At 42.6% G+C, this 14,878-nt stretch overlaps 1 protein-coding gene across 1 annotated transcript in view; it reads left to right on the top strand.

Annotated features, from left to right (window-relative positions):
• Positions 1-14,878, top strand: part of ttn.2 (titin, tandem duplicate 2) — a 415,239-nt gene that overhangs the window by 178,020 nt on the left and 222,341 nt on the right. The window contains exons 105-118 of the mRNA XM_072477296.1: positions 110-392; positions 739-922; positions 1,061-1,147; positions 1,258-1,525; positions 1,612-1,872; positions 1,965-2,174; positions 4,348-4,425; positions 4,523-4,549; positions 6,501-6,524; positions 7,681-7,755; positions 8,059-8,118; positions 8,714-8,788; positions 10,271-10,345; positions 12,562-12,636. Coding sequence (XP_072333397.1) covers positions 110-392; positions 739-922; positions 1,061-1,147; positions 1,258-1,525; positions 1,612-1,872; positions 1,965-2,174; positions 4,348-4,425; positions 4,523-4,549; positions 6,501-6,524; positions 7,681-7,755; positions 8,059-8,118; positions 8,714-8,788; positions 10,271-10,345; positions 12,562-12,636 — 1,782 coding nt within the window. The remainder of the gene's footprint in view (positions 1-109; positions 393-738; positions 923-1,060; positions 1,148-1,257; positions 1,526-1,611; positions 1,873-1,964; positions 2,175-4,347; positions 4,426-4,522; positions 4,550-6,500; positions 6,525-7,680; positions 7,756-8,058; positions 8,119-8,713; positions 8,789-10,270; positions 10,346-12,561; positions 12,637-14,878) is intronic.

The following is a 14,878-nucleotide window of genomic DNA, read 5'->3' as shown; positions in this document are numbered from 1 at the left end:
AAAACCAAATAGGACAACAAGTTAGTTCATAGATGTTTGGTGGGGAAATTAAAGAGGGTAAAAATGTAAAAAACAATGTAATTAATCTTAATTATATTCTAAATTGCAGAGAGTGTAGCAACATTCATTACAAAGGTTGGTGGTGACCCAATTCCAAATGTTAAATGGATGAAAGGTAAATGGAGGCAGATTAACCATGGTGGCCGAGTTATTATACAGCAAAAGGGTCAAGAGGCCAAATTGGAAATCAAAGATGTGATAAAAACTGATGCCGGACAGTACAGATGTGTAGCATCTAACAAATCTGGCGAAATTGAAAGCAGTGTAAATTTGGAAATCGAGGAGAAGAAAGAAATTATTGTTGAAACAGACTTCAGAGCTAAACTGAAGAAGTAAGTATGTTCGATTTGGTGGGATTGTTAAGGTTCTGATTCATAACATGAATGAACAAATGATATTTGAATGTAGTGCTTGTCATTTTATGATTACCTCTCCTGTTTACCAGATAAAATAGTAAATGTCCAGAAAGTTTAACGTAACATAATCTTTTTTAGGTGTAGCAGATTTATCATTGATTTTTTTTAAATTCCATTTTATGTAGGAGTGGGCAACATAATTTTACAGAAGTACATCACATTGACTTTAGTTTTGGTCCATCAACTTATACATTTCATTTAATTTACATTTTATTTCAAATACAGTATTAATTAATTCATATTTGCCATTTATTTTAAAAAGAACACCTTCCAAACAAAAGGAAGAAGAAGTAGACAAGGATATTGACATTGTAGAACTGCTAAGGAATGTTGATCCAAAGGAATATGAAAAGTATGCCCGCATGTATGGAATTACTGATTTCCGTGGTCTGCTTCAAGCCATTGAACAACTGAAAGCCAGCAAAGAGGATGAAACTCACAGAATAGTGAGTTACTTTCTGATCATTTCTCTGTGTGTTAATACTGTGCAGTATGCTATAGTCTTTATGCAGAATAAAAATCTTACATGGTTATTATGTTATACTTTTCTGTTGCTGCCTTTAACTCATTGTTGCTTTATTAAGGAGTTGGAAGAACATGAACGAGGCCCTGAAGAAGAGGAGTTCAATGAACTCATCCAGTATATCCAGCAAAGAATAGAAAAGGTTGAGGTATGAACTGCACTATACTGAATGAATGGTGACCTCAAGTTGTATTTTACTGTAGTGTTTTACAATGTTTTGTTTGAAATTAATATATTTATTAAAAATTATCTCTGCAGCCCATTGAATTAATCAAGGACATTGAAGATCAAATCGTACGCACAGATATGGATGCAGTGTTTGAATGTATGATAAAGATAAACTATCCTGAAATAAAACTTTCCTGGTACAAAGGAACTGAAAAGTTGGAATCAAATAACAAGAATGAAATTAGCATTGATGGTGACATTCATCGCTTAAAGATCAAAAACTGTGCGTTGCAAGATCAAGGCAACTTCCGCATTGTCTGTGGCCCACATATTTCTAGTGCTAAACTGACTGTTGTCGGTAAGTTCTGTTTGCATTTTTACTTCTGAATGTTCTTTCTTTTCATTAACTCGTCTAACTTACTTTTGTTGAATTCTGTTTTCCAGAACCTATAGTTGAACAGCACCTTGAAAGTCTTTCTGGTAAGGAAGGTCATATTTGTATCATGGTTTGCCAGTTTTCTTTACCAAACCTGAAAACTGAGTGGTTTAGAAATGGTAGAAGGATTGAGGGACGAGGCAGATATTCCATAGATGTTGCGGATAAGTTGCAGAAAGTCACTATTAGTGACTTGAAACCAGAGGATCAAGGCCGATTTACTTGCAAGTTTGAACATCTTGAAACATCTGCAGATCTATTTGTTGAAGGTTTGTAGTTCTATCGAAAGTCTTAAATGAGTTGTACTTTGAAGATTAGTTTTGTACAAGTCCTGTATTGTTTGTGTCCTTGTGTGTTATAGCGCAACCGATTGAATTCACAAAGGCAATCCAGGATATTGTGGTGAAAGAACATGAGTCAGCTGTATTTGAATGTGAAGTGTCCTTTGATGATGCCATTGTAACCTGGTTTAAAGATACACTGGTGCTTAAAGAAAGTCCAAAGTACAGTTTCAGAAGAGATGGGCGGCGACATTTTATGACTATCCATAATGTCACAACAGATGATGAAGGTGTGTATAGTGTAGTCATAAACGTGTTACTTCTATTACAGTAATTATCCATCTGAGTTATCTATCTGCAAGTTAGATATTTGGGTTCAGGAAAAGCATTGAAATTATGTTAAATGTGTATAGGCCACACTTTTAAGTAATGTGCACAGTTCTGGTCTTCATAGCCAAATTGGGCACCATAGTAGTGGCGCCACGCCTACTGCCTACCCACCTCTGCCTGTGATTTTATCATCAGTGGATGAGATATTGTGGAGCCTACTTGTCCGTGGGTAAGTTGGGGCCCTTAATGGCAAGAGAGGTCTGTGCCATTTTGAGCCCCCATGTCTTTCGGAGCCTACCCCCCACCGTTATTCCCCTTCCTGCTGGCCTGCCCGCCCTTACCACCCCTCCTCACCCCCTTGAATGGGGCTCTCCAGCCTGTCCCCAGTGAAGCCCCGGACTTGCCTTCACAGCTGGCTGCATCTCAGCATGTTTCTGTCTGGAATTTATGCAATCCCAACAGTGACCACCAGTCCCATTGTCACTGCTGGGAAGAGAGCTGCTGCCCATTTAATTTCCCATCATTTCTGAGGCAGGCTTTCCTCCACTAGGGGGGTGTTAAATGGCTGTGGGGCGAGCAGGAGTGCTTTCCCCAAACTTTTATGCCAAGGTTGGGGACCCTGTACCCAATGCAAAATTCAGCCTTGTATCACAAGAAAGGATATAGAGGGACTGGGGGAGGTACAGAAAAGATTTCCAAATATGACATGAGAATAGACAGCTTTTCAGCATAAAGAACGAGTGCTCAAAAAGATAAGGCTGAAAGTGACCTGATAGAGGTCTCTAAAACTATGGAAGGGTTGGACAGACTAAATTGTTTCACTTGTGGAGCTATCGAAATCTAAAGGCCATATAGTCTAAAGTCTAAAGATGTGCAGGTTAGGTGGATTGGCCATGCTAAATTGCCCTTAGTGTCCATAATTGCCCTTAGTGTTGGTTGAGCGGGGTTACCGGGTTATGGGGATAGGGTGGTGTGGGCTTGGATAGGGTGCTCTTTCTAAGAGCCGGTGCAGACTCGGTGGGCCGAATGGCCTCCTTCTGCACTGTAAATTCTATGATTCTATATATAAGATAGTCACTAATAAGGAGTTCAGGAAATCATCTTTACTCATTGAGCAGTTCGATTGTTGAACTTGCTGCCACAGAAATATTTACGGCGAATAGCATAAATGTATTAATAATAATAATGTTATTAGTGACACAAGTAGGCTTACATTAACACTGCAATGACGTTAATGTGAAAATCCCCTAGTCGCCACACTACGACATCTATTCGGGTACACTGAGGGAGGATTTGGAATATCCAATTCACCTAACAAGCACGTCTTTCGGGACTTGTGGGAGGAAACCGGAGCACTCAGAGGAAACTCACACAGACACAGGGAGAACATGCAGACTCCACACAGACAGTGACCCAAGCCAGGTCCCTGGCGCTGTGAAGCAACAGTGCTTATCACTGCGTTATCGTGCAGCCCATGGTCTAGAAGGGAAAGCTGAGTGAAGTAAGGGTAGAAAATGTGGAGGGGCTGGCTAGATTCTGTCAATCCTCCTTTGATACAGGAGTAATGTCTAAGGAATTGAGACTTGCTTAAAAAAGTGCAGAATAAACCTGGCAATTACAGACCAGATGGTTTACTGTCTGTGGTAGGGGATCTTTTAGGAACAATAATTGGGGAGAAAAGTAGCAGCCATGTGGATAGGCATGAACTAATAAAGAAAAGCTGGCACAAATTTATTAAGAACTAACTTTATTAAGATTTTAATGGTATTACAGAAATGGTGAATGTGAGCAGCACAGTTAATATTGTTTATAATGACTTTCAAAAGTTCCTTGATACAAGTGACCCAAGCCGGGAATCGAACCCAGGTCCCTGGCACTGTGAAGCAACAGTGCTAGCCACCTTGCCGCCCTATTATTTAAGGGGAAGTAGCATAAATGTATTTAAGGGGAATGTAAATAAGTGCATAAAGGAGCTAGTGAAATAACGTAGGGTGGGAGGAGCCTCATGCAGAGCGTAAACATTAGCAAAGATTATTTGAGCTGATTGGCCTTTTTCTGTGCTGTGATTATTATGTAATATTGATTTCAAATAGAATGTAGGTAAATATAGGAGTACAAAATTTTATTTTTCAGGGGTTTATTCAGTAATTGCTCAACTTGAACCAAGAGGTGAAGCTAAAAGTACTGCAGAACTTTACGTATCAAGCCAAGGTAGGTGCAATTGTAACTTAATGCACCTTTATAATAAAACTACATTTCCTTTGCAATTTTACTCATTTTCATTGATGCTAAAATCTGTTTTCTGCAGAAATCACCTTGAAGCCCAGGAAACCAGGTGGGTAATCTGTCAAAAACAAATTTAGTCTAGTTCTTAAATTTTCCTCACTATTGCAATGAAGTACAAGAAGGACTAATTGATTTCACCCTCCCTGAGGCAAAAGCTGTGCAAAAAAGCATTAAATAACTTTGAGTAGAAATATTTTTAAAACAAGCTTATATTTTTAGTCATGTTTTATTTTGAGTTTGAAATAATATGCATGAGATGTGTGATCAATAATTTAAAAGTTGCCTCTAGCATGACTACTTGTCAATTATCATAATATTCTTGTTGAAATATTTTCAGACTGTAGTTCAGATATTAAAACCTAAAATTCTTGTTCGAAATTTAGGCCATAATCTTGTTTTCTCACTTATGGCAAGCCTGGAGGTGGAAAGGGCATACCAAGACCCTCTCCTCTTGCCAGAATTAAACTCTGGACAGGAGGGCCCATGGTCGATCATCTTACTCTGACACAACTGAGACCCTTAAGTATCTGATTAATGACCACTTAAGGATCTTATCCTGCTGTTGCTATTAATAACCCAGCTGCAGGAAAGTTTGTTGTCATGTGGTGTGTATGACAGGTAAAGCTGTGCAACAACTTGTCAGCTCCAGGGGTGGGGTGTGGACATAGCGGTTCTTCAATCAAAGGTACTGGGTGCCTGATCGAGGGACTGGACATCAGGAAATGGAGGGCCTGCAGTTAGCCACGGCCCTGCTCTTGTTGTCAACTCCCTCTCATCTCGACACAACCTGCATTACGTACCTGTGGTCTGGGTCACTCCGTGATCCTGGAACTGGTTTAGCACACTGGGCTAAATCGCTGGCTTTTAAAGCAGACCAAGGCAGGCCAGCAGCACGGTTCGATTCCCGTACCAGCCTCCCTGAACAGGCGCCGGAATGTGGCGACTAGGGGCTTTTCACAGTAACTTCATTGAAGCCTACTCGTGACAATAAGCAATTTTCATTTCATTTCATTTCATTTCACTGTGCATCGGGCAGCAGCCTTGGACTTTCTAATGACAATGCTGAGCACAAGAGCTGTTGGCCTCTGATTGGCTGCCAGCTCTTGGCAGACGTGACCTCCGTCACGAGGGCTTTCTTTTCAGGGGAAGAACCGCCTCAGGCATCGCCACTGTCTGACTGCTGTGAGGGTCAGTGAGCCTCCCCAAAAAGTGGCACCGCAGGTCTCATGCAGACTCTCCAGCCAGCAGGTGAGACTCCCGAAACCCTAACAAGATTTCACTCTTAATTTCATTTCTTACGTTAAATAGTTCAATAAAATAGTAATACAGTAGACACTCAGAAAGAATGGAAGAACAAAACTAATTACCATTCCTGTGTATTGTTTATATGTTTCTGACTTGGAATTCCAGCTGAAAAAATACCACTTTTATTTTATAATAATCTTTATTGTCACAAGAAGACTTACATTGCAATGAAGTTACTGTGAAAAGCCCCTAGTCACCACATTCCAGCACCTTCACACAGGAGGAGAATTCAGAATGTCCAAATTACCTAACAGCACGTCTTTCGGGACTAGTGGGAGGAAACCGGAGCACCGGAAGAAACCCATACAGACACACACGGAGAGAATGTGCAGACTTCGCACAGACAGTGACCCAGCCGGGAATCGAACCTGGGACCATGGCGCTGTGAAGCCACAGTGCTAACAACTGTGCTACTGTGCTGCCCAGATAACAGATTTCACATAACAGAGCAGATAATTTAGAAATGTATTGTCAAGGGGATCTTGATTAAAATGGCAAGGGTTTCTTCCAAAACCAAAATTTCAATTCAGTAATGTTTATTTGTCAAAAGCACAATTTGGTTTCTTGTCCACAACTTTCAGCAAATTTTTGTATCTCTCTTTGTGACCTTTTCAATAAGCTGTATAAATGCATCTTGTTTGAATTTTTGGAATTATTTGTTATTTATGTATGTTATCCTTATTTCTATGTTGTAGAAGAAGAATGGAGAGAAGAATTAGGTAACACATTTATATCCTTTGCATTTCAATAAGCTATGGCGATAATTAATTGCCAAGCATTCCAACATTCTTTTTAAAAATAACTGAAATAATCAAATACAAAACACTGCAGATTCTGGAAATCTGATGTCGAAACCTCGGGTGGGATTCTTCGGCCGGGCCTGTCCGCCGACCGGAAAGTCCCACCTGAGGTCAACGGACCTTTACATGGTCCCTGTCCCATCCGTGGCGATCTTGCCGCGGCCGAAGAACCTAGCCTCTAATGTGCCAGAAATACTCAGCAAGTCTGCAACATCTATGGAAAGTTAATGGGTAAAATCTTAACAGGCAAGGGGTGGTGGCTTTGGGTGTGTGTAGGGAGTTACGATCTCCAAAGGTGATGCCAGGTTGGAATCCTAACACCATCCAGTCCACTCCCGAATTAGCACAAGCTGTGCCAATGCTGAGCATGGGAGGCATGACCAGTGGGGAGGTGTGAGATGAAGGCAGGACTGGCAGGGGGTGGGTTGAAAGGGAAGGGTGAGATGGAGGCAGGAATTGGGCTGGATTGGCAGGGGGGTGCGGCGGGCAAAAGACCCGAATATGAGGGTCAAAGACTATTCCGAGGGCATTTTTAAGAGATTGTCCAGGAGAATGTGAAAGACTGTCTGGGTGCAATTTAAATATGCCACAAGGACCTTTAACTCCATGAGGTAACGGTGAGGTGTGTGATGTGCTGCCCACCTCACAGTGAGATCCGCTGAGCTCCTAGGATGCATAAGTAATTAACTGAACAGTGGATTATCGTGCGTGTTTAGCCATCTGGCTGCCCAGCAGAATCACTCTGACTTTCCTGCCCACCACTGGACTTGGTCATCAGTGTACCCTCTCGCGTGGGTTTCCCAGTTGGGTGGCTTTAATGCGAATTCACGCTGACAGTGGCAGGAACAGAGAATCCCACCACCAGCGAACAACGAGCCATGGAGAAACACGCGGCAGGGAGGCTGGAGAATCCCGCCCTAAAGTGCCGAAAGAAAATGTTGTAATTGAAATTATTTAACTAAATTTAGAAATTTCATGTTTTTTTTGCAAAAATATACTGACCTGTCTCAAGAGTTATATATGAAATATGATCTGTTACTGATTGTAAGCTAATAAAATATAATTCTTTTTGAAGTCACTGAAAAACGCAGGATAAGTGAAGAAATTTCTTACACAATTTTGGAGGAAGAGAGATCAAGTCATTGGAAAGGTACAGGCAAGTCATGTTACCTTGATCAAATACCTAACCACAACTTATCTAGCCTTATTTAGAAAGAATTAATATTTGTATAAGGTCTTAGAAAGCTACTGCTGTGCTTGGAATTGCATGGAACATTATCCAGCACTTTAAGAAGTTATCTTTTTTTTTGCCAACTTCGGTGCTTTTTAGTTAATTAAATTAATTGAAAGAGACTCTGCGCATCATAGTTCTTCATTCGGATTTCTTAAATACAGTTTGGGGTTTTTTTGTAACAAGAAAAAGTGGTGTGACATCACAAATGTTTTTTTAAAGTTTCTGCGGTTACCGAGACACCCGACTACATTTCTGTTGAGGAAATTTATGTAAAAGAAGGTACAAAAATTAACAGTTTTGTGTCTTTTTAACAAGTGTGCATTTTGTGCTGTTATATTTTATTTTTTGAGGATGTTTTTCTTTAAATAATCCCTCCCTTCTTGTTTTTTTTTTGAATACCAATGATGTACTTCACCATCTTTTTGTTTATTAATTTTTGCTTAACTGTTGAATAAATTCAAGTCTCTTTGAATGTGTGTTTGTTTGTGTTGGTCCCCATCTTTTAGAGAAAGTTTTTGTTTAATTGTGGGAGTCTGATTGTGATACTTTGTGTAATTAGTATAAAAAAGCAAGATTTTCCACTTGAAAGAAAGCTGAACTTTCCTCAGGATTTTTTAAAGAATTTAAAATCTCAATATATTCAAATTAGTTTAATATTTTCAATAATGAAACTAACTAGTTGTGGACCTTATTAAATGGTAAGCATGCGAGTTTCAAAACTCAACTATGTTGTCTAACTTTCTGTACTACTAATAGGTATGATTAGCACTGAATATTTGTTGATATAGTTTGTCAAATGTGCATAAATGTCTTCTGTTAATTGGTGTAGTCTATAATAATAATTTCTTTAAAATGTCTGGATTTGCCAAAATAGCTGTACCTGAAAAAGTACCTGAACAAGCTGCTCCCACTCGGATTCCTATTGTACAGGAGGCAATACTACACAAAGGTACAAAGAACTTGCAGTTTGTTTAGAACAAAGCATTCTGAGGGCGTGATCTAACAGCCCTGCTCATTGCAAGCACAAATCCCGTTATGGCTGCTAAATCTCGAATGAGGGCCAAAACGGGATTTACGACCATGAGACCATAAGAAATAGGTAGGCCAATTGGCCGCTTGAGCCTGCTCCACCATTCAACCGGATTATGACCGATCCAAAATTCATCACGTCCACTTTATAAGGCCATTTGCACCAGTGAAATCTCAGTTCGAGACCTTCCCACCGGTGATGTGATCAGGTTCATGCCCACGAGGGCATGAACATGATGGCCATTAAATTGAATACATTTTAATGTAATTTAACAGCTTTACGCTGTAACGTCAGCCCACGACGCATCCCGCCCGGGCACTGTGACATCACTCTGGCGCAAATCACTACTAGTTTTCAAAAGTGAAAACCAGCCATGGTGAGCACACTGGGGACGGGGAGGTGCCTGGTACCCCCGGGGGTTGAGGGACATGGCCGGGCAGTGCCCTGATGCTTGGGGGGAGGGGGAAATTCCACCCTCTGTGACCTGTGGATCTTGTTAGTCTTCATTGCGTTTTCTCACAACAAATGCCAGCTTGTTATATTTATATTTGCTTTTTTAACATTTTTGTAGTGCTCTTTGAGATTTTGATGGACTTGATCAAAGCAGTTTTTATTCTTCATAATTGCTATTGTCTGTGTACACACCTATTACTGATAATTTTGAATGTTTTGTGAAAAATGTTTAACATTGTCAAACCTTTGTTTGTTTATACGTCATTGAACTAATTTAGAATTGCGTGTCTTGTAAAAATTGTACATGTCGATGAAAGTTTGGATTCACACTTGACCAGGACTAATAACCTTTAAATGGTCAATAAAGTGCCAATAGTATATTACTTCAATCATTTGTATTACTAACTCTTCCATAAGCACTCCAGGACAAATTGAGCCAGTTTCATCAGGAAGATCACTGATGACCAACCCTGGAATTATTTCTATTGTAGGCACTTCCAATTGCACTTTTGTCAGATGCTACCAGGCATCATCATTCGAAAACCGATGCAAAGAACCAATGCAACCTTCAGATCTGATTACCTGTGATATATTTGCACAAACTCATTACAAAAGAGTATTTGATGCAGATCCAACAAAATGTAGTGCAGAGTGGCTGATTTCACATTTCACCACCACACCACCCCCACCTCAAACATATTTTGATTTCACGCTTAACAAATTAGGAATTTTTGAACGCGTATTTCCTTAGACTTATAACTAAGAAGATTTGTAATTATTGTTTAAACATTTAGAGCATCTTATTATTTTTTTTGTTTCAGATGACTGCTTTGTTGTTTCGTTGTTGTAATGTATGCTTTTGTTCTATATGCTTTTCTTCATCTTTCAAACGTCTTGCAAATTAATCTTCTTGAATAATTTATCTGAAAATGAAAATATTCTTTAAAGAGCCGAAGAAGCCTGTTGCTGAGGAGGTTACGCAAATTACAGTTTCAAGAAAGGAAATAGTGCCTCCAAAAAAAGGTATGGAAATACTCATAGCAGATTTTTAAAATGACTTAGTAAACAAAGAAAACATATGGGGCAGGATTCTCCGTTGCCCGACGCTGAAATCGGGAACAACGATCGGGCGGAGAATGGCTCCCGACGCTGAAATCACGGCAGGCGTCGGTTTAAAGCCGGGCCGCAATGCTCCGCCCCCTCCATGTGCCGTACGGACCCACCAATTCTCCGTACCTTTTCCATGCATTCCGCGGGCGTTTCACACGGCGCTGGTGCTAGCCCCTCACCGGTAGAGGAATCGGTGAGGGTATTGTGCCGATTTTCCTGTTGTGAAATGCCACAAATCCTCCATTGGCATCGGCACTTAGCCTCGGGAACTGAGAATCCACCCCATGATTTGGCTGGATTTGCTCTTTGGGTGGAATTTTATGTCATTTCCTGAGGTGCGGATCAGGCAAGAGGGTGGGGGGTGGGATGAACCACTTTTCCCCTGTGTCCCAATTAAGTAAAGGGTAGAAAGGCTTCGTGGATGGCTTTTCTGGCTGGCCACCTTTAACTGAATGCCCACTCAATGGCAGATTGAAGGGCTTGCCACCGGGCTTGCCATCAGGAAGAATGTGGGCTTGCTGAGATTCACCTCCCTCTCCTTCCTGATGACAGCTCCCCATACCATGTGGCAACCGTCTCATCACCCATCTGTGGCATGAGGCCATCGTGATTAAGGCCTCGCTTAAGTGTATTGCTGGAATTCGCGTGCGTACTTTGAGCTGCACAGCAGCCAGCCTTCGGCTCGAGGGGGCGATTTCCGCCCTGGGGTTCTTGTTCCAGCAAAGGCCCATTGCTACCCTGTTGAGGTGCGTAATTGGCACTTAATTCTGCTGGCCTTCCCAAAAGGAGTCAACATGCAGCTCTCGCAAGTGAGACTTCCGTCGCATCCATTAATTATCACCCTGTCTGTGTGTGTTTTCTATGCATTCCCGATTGCTTTTATATACTGTCGATAAAGTTTTGTTTATCCATTAAATAGAGGGGCACATTGCATTAGAAACACTAGCTGGAATCTGATGGAGGTAATGGTAGACTTGATCTCCAGCTGGGAATAAAATGGCAGGAGCCTGTCATCACCTCTTGCTCCACGCAGACACTCAACAACGGTCCTTACTTTAGGATCAAGGGCTCCAGGGGTGGGTCCTACCCACCAACAGCTGCCAACCAATCAGAGACTAGCATAATGTGATAGTGGAATGGGTGTGGCTGGGGAGGGAGTTCGGCAGCAAGGATGGGGTGGGGTATGGTGGTGGGTGACTCTCAGCAGGTACCCCATCCCCACCAATGGTGGCTCCCTCAATCAGACCCTTAGTACTTTTGAATGAGGGGCCCCCATCACAGGAGACCATAAGCAAGCCCACATAGCAAGCCCCCCTGCCTCGGCCTGCCATTGATTTAAACTAACAATGGTGGGATGAGACCCTTAAGTGGGCATTAATTGAGCCTTTTCAACATGGACTTAATTGGGATGGAGGTGGGCAGATGGTGGGGACCCACCCGCCTTCCTCCTGCCTGACTAACAATCATATTCACATTGGTACCGGAAGTGAATATATGGGGAGATACAGCTTAAATAATTTCGGCTAGTTGAGAAATGGCCTTAAAATTTCCGGAAGGTTCATGTATAATTGAACTGCCTTGTAGATGCATGACTAATTAACTCGATTAACTAATTAACTGGGTGGCACAGTAGCACAGTTGCTTCACAGCGCCAAGGTCCCAGGTTCGCTTCCTGGCTTGGGTCACTGTCTGTGTGGAGTCTGCACGTTCTCCCCGTTTCTGCATGGGTTTCCTCCGGACGCTCCGGTTTCCTCCCACAAGTCCCGAAAAACGTGCTTGTTAGGTAATTTGGACATTCTGAATTCTCCCTCCGTGTACCCGAACAGGCGCCGGAATGTGGCGACTAGGGACTTTTCACGGTAACTTCATTGCAGTGTAAATGTAAGCCCACTTGCGACAATAAAGATTATTAAAAGATTACTATTATTAGATCACTTGAGGCAAGATTACGTTTTTGTATAGTAGAACCATGTTGCAAAATAAGAAATTATTGTGTGAATGGAGCAAGATTGTATGCTGTGCAATGTATTAGGTGGTTCTTTCATGTTTAATCTTATATGTACTTCTCTGTTAAAATGTTCAGAGTGCAAGTCTTTGATATTCTTTGTCCAAAATTAAATTTCTTAAAGTGCCAGAGGTTCCCGAGTTTCTTCCTGAAGAAGCAAAACCAATTGTACGAAAAGAGAAGGTTTCTCCCAAAAAAGGTACAAAGGAAGTCACATGTTTTATATCAGCATTGTCTTTTGATAAATAGTGCTTCCATTTGTCATGGTCTTGCAAAATATTTCTCTTTTAGAGGCTTCAAATTGCTGGTGCTTGCTACTTGTTAATCTTATTTCATGGTAACTGTTGTTTCAATTGTTTTCTTATGTATCTGTGCCATTCTATTACTGTATTGTGCTGTTCTTCTGCCAGAGCAAGAATTAATTTTGATGCTGTCATCATTCTTAGCTCAGCATTCAAATGCAGAGGCTGAGAAATTGAGTTCCTTAGTGCCTGTTTCTTTGGCACTATCAGTGCTATTTCTCCTCCAAAATGGCATCTGCACCATTTTGTTGAGTGCATTAGAACACACACATGGCGCATCTGTGAAAAGTTTGCAAACACTAGTCAGCATGTAACATTGATTTGACATAAGTGCTGCCAATGTGGAACGGAACAGTCCAGCCAACAACCTATCTTAAGCTCACACTGACTAGGCATTAGGTATCGGGAAAGACCCCTCCCTCCAGTACAAGGTTAAGGGATCAGCAACTACATTTAGGTTAGTTGCTGATTGATTTCTACTGGCTGTAAGACAATTGTCGAAGGGTTTGAGCAGTTTCCAGAGTTGTTGAAGAACTTGGTCCTGGCGTAAGGATTCTTCATAAACCACTTGGTCTGAATTATGGGTGCAGCAGTTTGCATCATGAACTACATATCAGCATGACAAGGCGATTGAATGGAGGATCTCAGAGCAAAACAAGCTGCTGAAAGTGAGAGAAAAGGAGAGGAAGAAAGGCTCTCAATAGGAGCATGGGGAACAGTATGTCAGACGTGTCCATTTCACGAAGGATGGCCTCTCTGAAAGCCACAACTGCAGAATCAGAACAGTACGATGATGGTACTGACAGTGTCTGTGAAGGTGACTGTGGCCTTGGACATTCTGATTTAGTTGTGTCAGCATCACAGACTAATGTCCATATTGCACCAGTATTTATATGGGTAATGATAGCTAAACCAGACATGACCTGCTGAGATGGTAGTCCTGATCATGGAGATGTTTAAATGGAAAGAATCTAAAGATGGATCTTGAAGATTTCAAGTGATGGGGCTGTGGAATTTCCTTTGACAGCTTGTTCCAGTGTGGGATTGCCCTTTGAAAGAAAGATAATTGATAAGGTCTTGGAAACAACTGGGGCGAGATTCTCCCCTACCCAGCAATGGGGCGGGCTGTACCGGCGCCGAGGAATGGCGTGAAACACTCCAGCGTCGGGCCGCCCGGAAGGTGCAGAATCCTCCACTCCTTCAGGGCCTAGGCTGGCACCGGCGGGGTTGGCGCTGCGCCAGCCAGCGTGGAAGGGCTTGGCAACAAAGGGCATCCGCCAGCCGGTGCGAATTGGCGCATGCACGGAAGCGCCGGACATGGCGGAGGTTGACAGCAGTCGGCGCGGAAGGAAAGAGTGCCCTCACGGCACATGCCTGCCCACGGATCGGTGGGCCCCGATCGCGGGCCAGGCCACTGTGGGGGCACCCGCTGGGGTTAGATCCCCCCGCCCCCCCCCCCTCCCCCCCAAGGACTCTGCAGGCCGCCCGTAGAGCCAGGTCCCAACGGTATGGACCTGGTTTGATTTACGCCGCCGAGACCGGCCGAAAATGGTCGGCCGCTCGGCCCATCGCGGGCCTGAGAATCGTCGGGGGGGGGCGATTCCCGCCCCCGCCAAAACCCCGGCGCCGGAGAATTCGGCAGCCGGCGGCGGGGCGGGATTTACGCCGCGCCCCGGCAATTCTGCAACCCGGCGGGGGCTCGGAGCATCCCACCCTTGGTCTTTGTATATTATGTGGGTGGCCACCTCATGTTTTAATTGCTTGAAGGTATCACTTGTTTCTGTCAATTCCCACCAGTCCATTCCATATTTTGTAGAATATGACAAGTCTATTTTTCTCCCTCCATAGTGGAGATGGATTTTTTTGTATCTTGTTCCTTCTAGGCTGAAACAGGTGGTATTTGCATGATCTCTCATGTTGGCACAACGCCTGGTAGCCTGGCAGCAGTCATGATGCCTATATTCTGTGGCAGTTTGCTGCACCATCTTTATTGTGTCACCACAACAAAACAGAGCATGACTATATTTCCTGGCAGACCTGCCAATGCACCAAGAATTTCATTGCACATAGCCATCATCCTGCTTCTGAACAACCCACCAAAGTCTTTATCTGAGTCCTCTGCAGCAGAGCTCACTGTCT

This window comes from Scyliorhinus torazame, chromosome 2, assembly GCF_047496885.1.
Source record: "Scyliorhinus torazame isolate Kashiwa2021f chromosome 2, sScyTor2.1, whole genome shotgun sequence".
NCBI lineage: Eukaryota > Metazoa > Chordata > Chondrichthyes > Carcharhiniformes > Scyliorhinidae > Scyliorhinus > Scyliorhinus torazame.
The sequence above is the reverse complement of the archived record's forward strand: the minus strand, read 5'-3'. Positions and strand labels throughout refer to the sequence as shown.